The sequence below is a fragment of the Rhinolophus hipposideros genome (assembly GCF_964194185.1).
Source record: "Rhinolophus hipposideros genome assembly, chromosome: 24".
Taxonomy (NCBI): Eukaryota; Metazoa; Chordata; class Mammalia; order Chiroptera; family Rhinolophidae; genus Rhinolophus; species Rhinolophus hipposideros.
This window is the reverse complement of record NC_138070.1, coordinates 24,947,860-24,961,956: the sequence shown is the minus strand read 5'-3', so window position 1 is coordinate 24,961,956 and position 14,097 is coordinate 24,947,860. Positions and strand designations below refer to the sequence as shown.

The 14,097-nt window shown below is 42.7% G+C and overlaps 1 protein-coding gene across 6 annotated transcripts; it reads right to left on the bottom strand.

Annotated features, from left to right (window-relative positions):
• Nucleotides 1–816: 816 nt before the first annotated feature.
• EI24 (EI24 autophagy associated transmembrane protein) lies at nucleotides 817–13,087 on the bottom strand. 6 transcript variants are annotated; one of them, XM_081036593.1, is made up of 13 exons: nucleotides 12,940–13,087; nucleotides 12,083–12,226; nucleotides 11,852–11,967; nucleotides 10,661–10,773; nucleotides 7,537–7,682; nucleotides 6,891–6,951; nucleotides 5,972–6,038; nucleotides 5,361–5,485; nucleotides 4,925–5,044; nucleotides 4,443–4,554; nucleotides 3,628–3,739; nucleotides 3,142–3,216; nucleotides 817–1,956 (listed from the first exon to the last, which is right to left on the bottom strand). In XM_081036593.1, the coding sequence occupies exons 4-13, from the start codon at nucleotides 10,700–10,702 to the stop codon at nucleotides 1,794–1,796; spliced, it is 1,023 nt and encodes a 340-aa protein (XP_080892719.1). In that variant the 5' UTR covers nucleotides 10,703–10,773; nucleotides 11,852–11,967; nucleotides 12,083–12,226; nucleotides 12,940–13,087; the 3' UTR covers nucleotides 817–1,793. The 6 variants fall into 6 exon arrangements, with proteins under 6 accessions (XP_080892719.1, XP_080892718.1, XP_080892717.1 ...); XM_081036592.1 differs by having other exon boundaries at nucleotides 11,852–12,021; nucleotides 12,139–12,226; nucleotides 12,940–13,074; XM_081036591.1 differs by having other exon boundaries at nucleotides 12,055–12,226; nucleotides 12,940–13,059.
• Nucleotides 13,088–14,097: the final 1,010 nt, after the last annotated feature.

The following is a 14,097-nucleotide window of genomic DNA, read 5'->3' as shown; positions in this document are numbered from 1 at the left end:
CAAAGGCTGCCAGTTGGTTTCCCACATGGGCCAGTGGGCTCTCAACTACAAGGTTGCCAGCTCGACTCCCACAAGGGATGGTGGGCTGTGCCCCCTGCAACTAGCAAGAAAAAAGTCCTGGAAGTACATACTGTTCCCCAATAAAGTCCTATTCCCCTTCCCCAATAAAACCTTTAAAAAAAAAGAAAAAGAATGTTCCCTATGTGAAAAAAAAAGAAAAGTTCAAGAATGATGGGATAAGTGTGTTGGAAGTGATGGGGAGTATTTTGAGAGGGATTAAGGGAAATGTATCTTTTACTGTAATAAATTTTAATTTAAACATTCACCATATTTTTCGATCACACCTCATAAATCTTATTTTAAATGTCTTTTTACAATTCTTTGTGCACAAGCTGGAAACTGCTTACTTCCAAGATGCACACTATTTTAAAATCTTCTGCATCTTGAACTTGGTTTATATCTCCACACAGTGATTTTTAAACCCTTGTTTTGTCCTAACATAGTAAAGGTTTCTGTGAACCAAATGTCTCATCTCTTCCCTAAGGAGAATGTTCAGTGCCCTGAAATCTAGAGGGATCTCTCCCTTCCCAAATAAACATGGGAGATGTACATACAGACTTTAAAACAACTCAACAATTCTAAATTCTTTCCAAGATGTTAACATGATCATAATCACATAATCCAAACTTCCTCAGGGAACATTTTTCAGGACTAATCTCTCAAAAAACTATTTCCAAATTTATCCAAGACAAAGTCTTGGGTTCCTTGAATACATTTCCCGAGGTGATGATTTATAAATTCAACCATTACACATTTGTGGGAAACCAGCAGCTCATGTTTAATTGTGACATTTTAAAATTGTACAAGTGTTTTGACATCTGCCCCCTCCCCCCATATTTAGTCTCTTTAAAATGACGGAAAACACCAACCAATCACAGGTTTAATGGGTTTAATAAGTTTACCCCTTCAGTTCCTATTTGCAGCACCCAATATTCTTTTGAAACACCAGACAGACCCGACAGTGGCCGACAGTAAATTTCAGACCTCCAGAGCTTAAAAGTTCAGGTTCTCTGGGCATTCTGTGTTGCAGTGGCACTTGTCCAAAACTGGTACCTCCCTGTAGTTGGGGAACTTTAAATGTACCAGTGAAAAAAGCTTTTTCCCCTTCAAGGGGAAGAAAAATCACTCCTCAAAACCCAGCAGATCTGGCTGTGAGGTCTTGCCTCCTGTTCCATCTCTTCAGGCTTGTTTTTTTGCAGTGGAGCAAGAGACCAAAATCTAACCTGAGTTACAAGAAACAAGACAGTGATGGCTATAAAGGGAGTGACCAGGAGCAACTGAAATACTCCTTTACCTCCCCCATCCAATATATGTGCTTCACAGAAAAACAACAAAAACAACAGGTCCACAAAATACAACAGCTAGAATTACAAAATCCATTCATCCAAGAGTAGTGGAAGGCAGGAAGGGGAGGTAGGAGGGTAAATGGCACAGGGAGAAAAAGTATTCAAATCAGTCCAGGCACAGGGGCTGGCAAATGCTAGAAAAGAGCTGCAGAAAAACCAGTGGTCTTTTCAGACTCACGGGTGTTAAAAATCCATATACTGATGTCAGAAAGATTGTGCCTTACGTGCACAAGAGACAAAAATCCCAATTCCTCAGAGAGAGAAGGGACTATGCAGAGGGCCCTTGGCATAGTATAGTGGGTCCTGCCTTCCCTGGTCGGGGACGTGAAAGGGAAAGAGCTGCACAGCTTCCTTCCAATCCCACTCATCCCCTGGGTGACAGGTGTCTTAGTGGCCTGCAGCAGCCTTCAGTTTGGCAGGAGACGGATGTGGTGAAGGGAACTTCTCTGCAGAGGTTGAGCTACTCAGTGCAGACTGCAGGTAGACCGTCTTGTGGAAAAGTCTGTTGCTTAAGAAAACCACCAAGGAAAAGAGGCGCAACTGGAAAAGGCTAAAAGACAAGAGACTCAATTTGTTAGATGCCAAGTTGATCAGAGTTATCTGACAACTTAAATTTAATATGACATGGGAAAATAAGACACCTGAAATTTGATCAAGGAAGTACAAATATTAAGACACGTGGATTAAACAGGCAGCAACTAAAGAACACGCTGGGTCCTGTTGCTGTCACGAGTGCAATGGAATCACCACCATTTGAAGTATCACAGCTTAATGGAAATAAAGTTGTATTTCAGATTAATTCTGATTCGAGAAGTACCTTTTTCTATAGCTGACTTCAGGCACAAACTTCAAGCTATGTTTGAAGACATCATATGCTGTATGTTTCATTTAAGACAATTTCGAGAGAAAGTCAATTAGCCTACTAAGACACACAGTATTACTGGACCGAAAGAGCATGCAAAAACCTAAAACAGAGCTGACATTCCTAATATGTGTATTCTCATTGACTTACATTGATCAAAGATTAATTGAGCTTTTCTTTGAAGTGATAAAGCTTTTGGAGTGCTAGTATTACTGCTCAAGATTCATTTAAAATACTTTGTTTTACTACCATTATCAATAAACTCATGTAGCCAAATCACAGGGCCCTAATACTTTTTTAAAAAGTTGATCATTCTTACAAAAATGAGCTTAATTACAAGTGTTTACAAGTGCCTTATTCACCAAATTGTTAAATTTTTAAAAATATGTATAATAGCATCAATTTTTGAAACATTTATATATATACATACATTTATATACATATATACATTTATACATCCATATACCGTTTCCCTGAAAATAAGATCTAGCTGGGTCTTATATAATGTAATCCTGGTCTTATATTAATTTTTGCTCCAAAAGACGCATTTGAGCTGATCGTCCGGCTAGACCTTATTTTCGGGGAAACACGGTATATATATGGGGGTGCCAAAAATATGTATACAAGTGGACACTGGTCAACATTGCTCAAGCAGTAGTTCGCTGTAATCAGAAGTGTCTGGATACTGATGGTAACCACTTGGAGCACCTCTTGTAATTGGAGAAGTCAAATGTGACTTGTATTCATCTTTTGTTATCAGTATATATTGAGTATTACAATTTTAACAGTTTTTTCCTTAAAATGTGTATACATGTTTTTGGTACCCTCTGTATACCACTTACTACACTTTAGCTAAAACTGGCTAATACTTACTATGCTTTGCCAGGGGTCTTTGCTTCATTGGCGCTGATAATGAATAAAGGAAAAAGGATAGAGAAGAGGCAGCCACTGTGAGAAATAAAGAAAGAAGGAATGAGTCACCTTCATAATAGCCATGACTTTAGAGAAGACATGAGAAGCCCAAACTCCTTTGCCTCCAGTGCTAACATGGTGGCTTGATAAACCCTTAATCAAACACATTTTTTTTTTAAAACAAAGGCATTTTTCTCAGCACCGACTATGTTTAACACTGCTCCAGGAGGCAACATAGAAGAAGGAATATGGCATATAAAATCCTGCAGACTAGATGTTAATACTAACTGACAAATGCCTATGACTATCTTTCGAGGAGAAAAATCCTGCTGACTCCCTAAAGGCCAATAAGAAGGCAGGATGTCTAGCACAGAACCAGGCATCCAGAAGGTACTCCTACAATGCATATTTGTTCTAGTTCTCTTCTAGTCCCTCCAACCAAATTACCTGATAATGTATGAGGACTGCATTGCTGTGAGGAAAGCCAAAGGCAAACCAAATCCGAAGTAGTAAGGCCAATTCCTCTCTATGTTTGACAACCGCTGGTGCATTTCAATTCCTAAAACAAGGAGCCAATACAATTAAAATTGTGACTTCCTTTTAGCAAAATGACTACTGTGGTCAAATTATTTGAGGTTTGAGTTTTAGATACGGGTCAGCCATTTAGAACACATCTAAAGAATGTAATTCAGAATTGTCCAAATCTGGTATGAAGCTTCTATGCAAAATTTTTACAATTTAATAATCACAATTCAAAGCTGGCAAGCTACGTGGATTATGAATTACAACACCCCCCCCCAAAAAAAAATTACAACTAATCCTTTATCAGGATTAGTCTTGAACAAAACAAGGTATCATATAAAAAGGCCACCATCCTATAGAAATTAACCTCTTTCTACCATACACACCCAGACAAATATGCCAAAGGCTTTTAAAATATCCGAAAGAATCTGAATGCACTGATGTCAAATTAATTTCTCTAATTCAGAATAACTCGTGCTCATTTATGCCATCTCAGGGCTCAGTCGCAGCTACATCACATTTAGCACCATAAAGGTAATGCTACACTGCCGTACCTTCAGCATCAAGGTTAAGGATTAAATCCCCTAAGCCAAAGGTAAGTTCCCTCTTGCTAAAGAGGCTACTTCCTTCCAAAGATGGTTTGCTAAGGGCCTAAGCATTGAATAGTCTTAAGAAGTCTACTTAGCAGCAGCATTTCCCAACTGGGCCTCCAAGTTTTGAGTTTCTTTAGATGGACTTACCTTTATTGAACCAACGATATTCAAAGCAGTATAGTGAGTAGAGAAGGGACATATGCAGGAGACTAACCAGCTGACCAACAAGATGGATGGGAAAGAGACTCACAAACATCCCCTGAAGAACAAACATGGAAAATCTTAATTCTAAAGCTTCAGAGACCTAACAATGTTCACCCGCCACGCTGAGGCATCACTCTCTGCTTAGATAGCTGCATAGTTGCTTCTCAAGTTTCTGAATAGCAGGAGTGGAAAATGCCCAGTGTGGTAGGGAAGAACAGGTATATTCATGTTTCTTATCATTTTGTGACTTTTAAATTCTCTAGTTGTTTCTGTGAAAAAAATGATTTAAATATCATTACCTCAAATAAAGCATGTCTGCCCCAGTATAAATGCAAACCCAATACTCTGTTGTCTCTGGGAAGCTCCCTCTAGTGAACTGTTTTTTTTTTCAATCTGCCTGTGTGTGCCCAAAAGGCCGGTCTCACCTGGATGAGGAAAAGAGCCTGCAGGAGAAGGTTGAAGAGCATGTCAGCAATGATTTTGCTGACACTGGGGAATGGGTGAGGCTTCCTCCCTGATACCTCGAATGCCAGATCAGCTATATCCTGTAAACAGAGGAAGTAGCTCACCAAAACAGGAATTAAATGGCCTTACTATCCATCCCCAAAGCTAAGGCCACCGATCTACCCTTAGACCTGCCAGGTGAGAAAAGCCCCTGGACATCTCGCAATGAGATGCTTTGGTGACCTGAGATAATAATTCTATTTTACAAAAGCACAAAGATCACCCACTGGCTGCTGGACCAAGAAAGGTTAAGGCTGTGAAATGGCTCCCTACAAAGCCATTAACTTCACAAGCTGAAACTGCCACCTGTCAACCCACATGCTATAGGACCCAGTCTCCATTCTGCCCAGGACCTACTTGAAACCAAATGGCATTCACAACTTTGCTAAGCACAAACAGGGGGAGCACCCAAAGAGCACTGAAAATTGACGTGAGGAAGAATTCCAGCCATGACCAAACATCTCCATGTAGTGACGGGTCACCTGAAAAAGGGGAAAAGAGTTATCAGTTTAACTGAAGAAATGGAAAACCAGAAGCTCAACCCCCTAGTTTGTGACTATCTGCCCTCTCCCTGACCCCACATACGCCACCTTTGTTTCTGGCCGGCACATCACTATACCTTTTTCACAGTCTTATTCTTTACAGACACACCAAATTCTGGCCACAACTCCAGTTGAGAGTAGCCATAGATACGTGCTGCTTACCTTGAGACAAACCTGCTTACCTGGTGGCAGTACACAACATGCAGGAAACTACCCAGGTTTAAATCCTAGCTCTGCCATTTACTAACGGTTTAACCTTGGTAACTAGAATGTTATCTATAACTAATAACCACTCAAAGGGTTGTTGAAAGGTTTGAGTTAAAAACATCCCAAGCTCCTACTACATACGAAGTGTTCAATAAACTGACGGAAATGGGAAACAATCTCCCAGCTCCATCCCAGGCAGACAGCACTATATATACTTACCAATAATTTGGGCAGTTACTGACTGAAGCACAGGAATAAACACTCGATAAAACAAGAGGAGGCTGAGCTAAAGGAAAGAAGCAATAAGGGAAACATTAAAAGCCCTCTTTAAAACACGAGTTCCAAGTTTCAGTGTAATTTGTTTTCCAGATAGAGATTTCTTTTATAAATTAGAAGGCCTGCAGGGGCACCAAAATTGGACCCATTTCTATTCCCAATACTCCAACTCAGAGTTACAGACCTGACAACGCCTATAAAAATATTAAAACTTTTGGGGGCATAGTAGAACATTTCAAATAGTATTCAGGACAAAATACAGGATTATACTAAGTACACAGTAATATTGTATTAATTAAAGCTAACACCTGAAAACATCTGTGAAATGTTTAGATTAAGGAAACCTGATTTATGCTGAGTTCTAAATCAAAGGAAAAATTTAACTACCTGTTCTTCAAAGTACTCAAATTTCACTTAAGGCCTCATTGGTCCTGTTAACTGTAGGCAATCTTTTCTGGTGTGGATCTCAATAGATATCATTCTAGTAGATTGCTATGACCAGATGAGAGGAGAACCTTGCCCTTGTCCATCTGTCCTTCCCCTCTGATCCCCCTCTTAGCCAAACTGCCCAGGCAATGTTAAGAGAAACTGTTATCTATAACATTAAAATTTGAGAATAAGTCATTTTCTAAGAAAAATAAAAGTGTATATTCAGAGCTATCCCTTTATTTACCTACAAGTGTTCTCTGCACTTGAATAAAATCACTGCAGTTGCACAGAACTCTGAGTTATGGTCTTACGTATGTATCAGCAGGTGAAAAGCTACTTGTCTCAGTTTAAAGAAAACAGTTGAGAACTATGAACATAGCAACAATGTGAAAATGCTTATAAGGCACCTGGAATTTGATGAAAAAGAACTCACCCAAAATACTCCACCATTCCAAGCGCAGCACTGGAAAATTCTACTAACAATACGTGGCTCACTGGAAGAAGAACACATATATTTAGCTTACAAGGCATATCATTTCCATATTGTCATTCAGTAGCTTTCCATTTTATATCATTCATCGGTATTATTTTTTCCAGCACCCACTGTTCTCCCAATGTTTTCCTAATGTCAATGAGAAAAGCCTAAAAGTATTTCTAGAGAAGCAGCTTTTCTTAAAACAAAAGATTTATTTTCTAAAATCCAAGATTGGAGAAAATTAAAGAGGATGCCTGAAGTTCTATCAATCAATAAATCCACATAGGCTCTCCTAGAAGTATCTATCAATCCAAGTAATTTTTTTGTGGTTCTCTAGTCACCATTCTGATTTTTTTTGTTTAAATGCCATGACATTTGAACAAGGATTATTGCAAGACTCTAGTTTAATTCAATGTATGTATTAGGAGAGTGGGGAATCACTTATAACATTTTGGGGGGAGAAAGTATAAAAAATAAAGGGGTACTAAAAGTCCAAGTCACTAGACTACGTAGAGTCTTAATTGTATACTAAGGACCAGCCACTTCCTAAAGTGTCTTCTGGAAGGGAGCTTAGACTCTTCTCACACCAGCCTCCACTCCTTACCTCTCTTGCCTCCTCTCTATGCTCTGGGCTCTCCTCTGTGCCAGGATACTACTTGCCCTTCTTCGACGCTGCTCCTCTCTCTTTTGCTGAATTCGAGCATCTAGCTTTGAGATGGTACAAATTCCCCAGATGGAGTCTTTGATTCCCTACAGACAAGAGTATTATTATTTTTATTAGTTTCAGGCGTAGAGAACAACACAGTGATCGTACATTTACATAACTTACAAAGCGATCACCCCAACAAATCCACTTCCCACCTGACCCTGTATGTAGTTATTAGAACATCATTGACTCTATTCCCCATGCTGCACTCCACGTCCCCAGGGCTATTTGTTTAAATTATAGTTGACATTCAGTAATATTTTATATTAGTTTCTGGACGAGAGTATTATTTTTAAAGAGGGAAGATTATGGATAAGGGACTATTTTCCAAAGTTACATACAGTAAAGTAAAATCACAATGGAAACCACTGTATTTATTTTGCTACATGACTTAAGGGAACCTTGATTTTTTTTTTTTATTCTGAAATAATACCCAATTTGCAGAAGAGTTGCAAAAATGGAGAACTTCCTAATAACCTTTTCTCCAGGTTCACCAGATTAATATTTTGTTACATTTATTATTTATATATACAGACATTTTCTCTGAATCATTTGAGAGGAGGTTGCTATAATCATTTCCCCTCACTTTTAATTCTTCAGTGTGTTATTTCCTAAGAACAATGGTATTTTTTATATAACCACAAGAGTTATCAATTCAAGAAATTTAATATTGAAATACTTTACAGTCCATATTCCAATTTTTCTATTTGTCCCAATAATGCCCTCTATCTCATTTTTACCCATCCAGTATCAGAATTCAGTTCAGAATCACATATTGTATTTACTTTGTCATGTCTCTTTAGTCTCCTTTACTCAGGAACAGCTCCTTAGTCTTTTTGAAATATGTAGGCCAATTATTTTGTGGTATGCCGTCAATTGAGGTTTGTTTCCTCATGATTAGACCCAGGTTTCACAGTTTGGGCAGGAATATCACAGAAGAGATGGTGTGCACTCCAAGGTATAACACTGGAGGCACATGATGTCTATCTGTCCTTGCTAGTGATGCTAATTTTGCATACTCAGTCAAGGTGTTATCCAGCGTCTCTATTGTATGATTGCAAAATATCCCCTTTGCAAATAATAAGTAATCTATGGGCAGACACTTCTGAGACCATCCAAATACTCTGCTGAAGTTCTCTCCCCGAGATTTAGCATCCATTCACAATTTTTACCCAAACCAATCTTGAATAACATGGTTGCAATATAGTGGTTTTCCAATCCCTCCACACTTATTAATACTATAAAGCCAAGTTACTGACCTCCCCTATACTCTTCCAATATCAATCAAAAGCCTACAGTATGACCAATATCCTTTACTAAATTAGTGATACAGGATAAATTAAACATTGGTCTCTAGGAAGGACCAAGCCTGGACCAAGGTTGGTGAAAGACACAAATAACTGCTGTAAAAACATGAGAAGCTGTAGGAAAAGAATACACCAATAAGACAGAAACAAACAACATGGTACTGTAGCTGCAGTAGAACGTCCTTAAAGAATGTTTGATGGGGAGAGGGTTGTTAAGTTAGTGACAGAGGTACTTGCCAAACATATGGGAAGAGCTCCAACAGCAGAAAGGTTACTGTTTCCTACAAATACCAGAACTGCCTATCATTTAGTTCAATGACTGAATTCACTCATCTACCCACGCACACACTAAGTATCTTCCATGAGCTGGACATTGGCCATATGGAAATGCTCAAGAACCATAACTTAGGAGGAAAAGTATACAAGTAAACAAAAAATTATAGTTTAAATAAATGCCAGAACACTTTTATGTCCAAAGTAGACTGGTGGCACGTGGGTATTCGACTTTGTGAAGCAGCAGCAAAAAATTTTAAACGGCATTCTGGAAGCAATGGTGAACCTGGATTTAAGGACAGCATTTCTACCTATTGTTATGGACTAAAACAATTTTAGAGATAACTGCCAGGATACAGAGAAATGAGCAAGTTTATGAGCTCCCCACTGACAGGAGCACAAATTGGCACAGTGTGCACTTAATCTTTTACCTATGAGTACTTTTTAGTACTATTTTGCTTTTAACTTCTAAATTTTCCACAAATAATTATATATTTAAGACAGTTAAGTTCAAATGGTTGAGGGCCTAGTACGTGCTGAATGATGACAGGATCTCCATCCTCTGAGACATTTATAGTCTTGTGGGGCAGACATACACATAAAGTATACATTGTAGAACTGATCCAGGGTTGAAATTTTATCACACAAGATGGCAAGACAAGGAGGTAAAGGTATTAAAAGTAGATCACATTACATGAAGTCTCTTTGGCCCTTCTAAGACTCCTTTGATTCCCCTTTAATTCAAAAGTAAAATTTTAAACATCCCCATTGAGGAACACCAACCCCCACCCCACCCAACCCCTGCCCCACCCAATCAGAAAAGGCCTCTCTCCTGCTCCTAGGAGTATAGCTACATGGGCTACAACTAGGTCATTAGACCTCAGACAGCCACTACAACAGAATTTTATGCTTTTGGAAATCTGGGTGACTTAGGACCTAAACAGGTCTTTATGGGATACTTTCCTAGAGCATCATCATCTACACAGTGTAGAACAGGGGGTGAGGGGGATGTTCTCTAATGTAAATCTAAATGTAGTTTAGGTAATAGTAGTGTACCAATGTTCATTGCTTAGTTTTGACCAATGTATCACAGTTACAGAAGATGTTAACATTACAGAAACTGATAAAGGATACAGGGGAACTCTCTACTACCTTACAACTTTTCTGTCAGTTTAAAATTATTCCAAAATAAAGTTTAAAAAAAAAAAAAAGAAAGGCTCTGGAGCCAAGTTGACCAGGGTTCTGATACTAGAGACATTCACTAGACGGGTCTACCAACTCTCTGCAAGATGCAGGGTAATTAACTATCTCTTGAGTAGTGTCGATTAGAATGGAAACCTGTATGTGAAAGACCCAACAAATGATATCAATTCCAAAACACCTAAAGGATCCCCTAGCCAGTTCCTATAGCAAAAGGATCAAGAATGGCTCGATGTACTCACCCTGGCAAGGTCCTGGAGAAAGGTTTTGACACTGTCAGCCATCTCTTCACCACCCAAACTACCAATCACACAGAGGAGAGAGAAGCATCTCAAAATCTTTCATCATGAAAGACCTGGAAACAGACGGAGCATAAAGGGGGAAAATATATTTATCTTAAAGATAATTTCACGTGCATTTCTGCATGATGCCATTTTCCACATACTCATATCTCTAACAGGAGTGCAACAGATTCTAACTCTTAAATAGCTACTAACACAGTGAACTTAGGTTATACCTGTAACTGCTGAAATCAATAATTTTTTTAAATTGCTTATCATTTTTTCACTTTTACAGAGTAAATTGCTCTAGGACCAGTAGTTTCCTCTGTGCCTTGATGGTCCTAACTCTCCCCCCCAGTGAGATTTATGCTTGATGTATAACTTCAAACACTGGAATGAAAATATAAGAGCAAGATGAAAGTTCTCACAAAAATTACTAAATACGCATTTCATACACAGGACCCTCTGGCACACAGGTTAAGTTTAAGGTCTGATGTGAAATTTCCCACCAAGCCCTCCAAATAGGCCGCCATATGTTTTTCAATTTTAAATATGTAAAATATATGCTAAAATTTTTCAAAAATGTTATTAAGAACTTAAGATTCTAAAGTTCTCAAACCTGACTAAACCAATCTAGGGTATTCTCAATTGAAGAGAGAGATCATAATGACAGAATTTCACAGGCAGCTTGTATAAACCGCAAATTTCGAAACATAAGCACACTTTCCCTGACCTACAACCGCTTTACCACGCTGTACCTATTGACCCAACTGGACTACTGCCACCCAGAATTGAAAGAGCAGGGAATACACAGGAGCAAGGCAACTTGCACAACACTGTATGAACCATCTGCCCCTTAGGTCAAATCCTACACAGATGCACTTATTTCAGGTGGAGAGTTTCTAGAATAAAAAACTTCCGTTAATTCTCCCACCTAAAAACAGCTCAGAGTATCATGGAGCATTTTACCATTCACCTTCCGTGCCAGGTGAATAGTAAAATGCTCAATGATGATACACAAGATACTAGTTTGTAAAAACTACCATGAATTCACCCTTAACCAGCTACTTCCTTATCTATATATTAAGGGTATTAAAATCTTCATAGGTTTTTAAGCATAAAATGCAATAACATGAAAAAAAAACAACTTACCTTGTCTATAAACATAATCCCACTACAGAAGGAGCTGGCTTGGGAGTTTAAGGAAGCCAGTTACTTAGTCTGGGCTTCGCACAGGACAACGACAGGGAGCCTGAAGCATGTCAGTCCTAGTCCAGTGGAACAGCTGTGTTATTTGAACCATGGCCATAAACACCTGGCTTCTGCACGTACCAAGAGGCAGGTTAACTACTGACCAATAGCGGCCTTGGAAGGACAAGTCACCTCAATTTTTTAGGGAGACGCTAGCAGCCATCCTACAGGAATATTTGGTGAATTACCGGTGTGAAAGCTCAGGCACGGAAAAAAGTAACTTGCCACAATTTGTGCCCGGAGACTGAACAACGCAGGGGGAAACTTCCAACTGAGCTGGAAGGAAAGAAGATTCATCTGGTTCACATCTGGTTTTACGGATGGAGAAACTGAGTCTCTGAAGGTAAATGGTTTGCAAAGCGAAGGACTCCAGGGAACTGGAAAACCCTGGTGTTCTAACCCTCAGACGGACTTTTTACTCCAGTTTCGCAAAGAGGACTGTTTACCCCGAGCATCCCGTGGACAAAATGTCTCTTCCTCCCGTAAATGCACCTGCCACTAAATGCCTCACAGTCGTTAGAACTTAGGAGGCATCTACTGAGGCACAGCCCCTTCTAAGCCGCGGAACCCGAGTCTGGAAAGCAAGAAGCGGTCAGACGCGCTCCGGGGGCAGGCAAGGCGAGCATCCTCCTCTCAGGGCTCCGGGACTGGCTCCCCGTCCGCCCGGAAGCGCCTCGCCAACGTCCTCTGCAATCCCGACTGGAAACCGCGGTCTGCCTCCGCAACGAAAGCTGGGCACCAGGCTCGGAGCTGCTCACCTGAGTCACACGGGGCTAAGGACAGCGGCACCGGGGCGTTCTCCCCAGGGCTGCGGCCTCGGGCCCGCTCCGGCCAGCACCTTCTGGCCGGGGGTCCCTCGCAGCGCCACTCGCTCAACCACACGACCCCGCGCTCGGGCCCTGCTGGCCCTCGCTGCCCTAACCACACGCCCCTTACGCCCAGGGCCCTGCCGCGCCCCACGGGCCTGGCTCCGGCGGGCCTGCACCTACCTGGCAGCTCCGCCGCCTGGCTCCCGCCCAGCCCGGACCCTCGCCCACCGCGGTCGGCTCGGCTGCTCCGCGCCCGACCGCCGGCTGCCGCCAGGGCGCTCCCAGGGCCGAGGCCGCTGCGCCCACACTGGGCATGCCCGGGGCGCGCGGGGCGGTGGGAAGTCTGCGGGCGCAGAGCCCAGCCGCCCGGGGCGGAGGAGGCGTGGCCAGCGGCGCCCGCACTGGGCATGCCTGGGACGCAGGGCAGTGGGAAGCCGGCTGGCGCCGAGGCTCCCGGGGCGCAGGGGGCGTGGCCAGCGGCGCCCGCACGGGGCATGCCTGGGACGCAGGGCAGTGGGAAGCCGGCTGGCGCCGAGGCTCCCGGGGCGCAGGGGGCGTGGCCAGCGGCGCCCGCACGGGGCATGCCTGGGACGCAGGGGCTGCGGGAAGCCGGCTGGCGCCGAGGCTCCCGGGGCGCAGGGGGCGTGGCCAGCGGCGCCCGCACGGGGCATGCCTGGGACGCAGGGGCTGCGGGAAGCCGGCTGGCGCCGAGGCTCCCGGGGCGCAGGGGGCGTGGCCAGCGGCGCCCGCACTGGGCATGCCTGGGACGCAGGGCGTTGGGAAGCCGGCTGGCGCCGAGGCTCCCGGGGCGCAGGGGGCGGGGCCGCAGCGGCAGACGCGGGCCTGAACTGAGGTCTCGCTGGGCAATGCCCCAGCTGCACCCGCCCGCCAGGAAGTCAGGGGGGCGCTGAACGAAGCCGCCCGAGTCGGGGGCGGAGGGCAACATGGGGCGATGGAGTCTGGGAAATGCAGTCTGTCCGCGGGGCCCGCGCACGTGTCGCACGGCGTCTGGGGACGCCCAGGCTTCTCTGACCGCTTCCCCAGTCCGCCCCTTCCTGATCCGTCCTTCCTGTTCTTTGCCCTCCCCAAGTTACTTCCGCAGGGTTGCTGGTCCTTACGAAATCCTATGAAGCCTGACGACAAGACACCAGTAAAATACAGAGGTCACCTTGGTTTGTTTGGTTCTGTAACCAAACGGTATGAAGCAATGATGAGGTGTAAGTCAAGCTTCACTCAAAATGATTAATAGGACAAGCCGCTATGCCATCCGGCTGCAGTAGGCGTGTACTCTGACTGCAAAGTGATGGTGGAGATAAAAAGATAAAAATAAATGAGAAT

Excerpts from the sequence above, each read along its gene's own strand:
- EI24 (XM_081036593.1), bottom strand. The coding sequence starts at position 10,702 with ATGGCTGACAGTGTCAAAACCTTTCTCCAGGACCTTGCCAGG. Across the intron at positions 6,039-6,890 it reads GGAATGGTGGAGTATTTTGG|CTCAGCCTCCTCTTGTTTTA; the intron begins GTGAGTTCTTTT and ends TCTTTCCTTTAG. Across the intron at positions 3,217-3,627 it reads CAGTCCTCATACATTATCAG|TGGCTGCCTCTTCTCTATCC; the intron begins GTAATTTGGTTG and ends TATTTCTCACAG.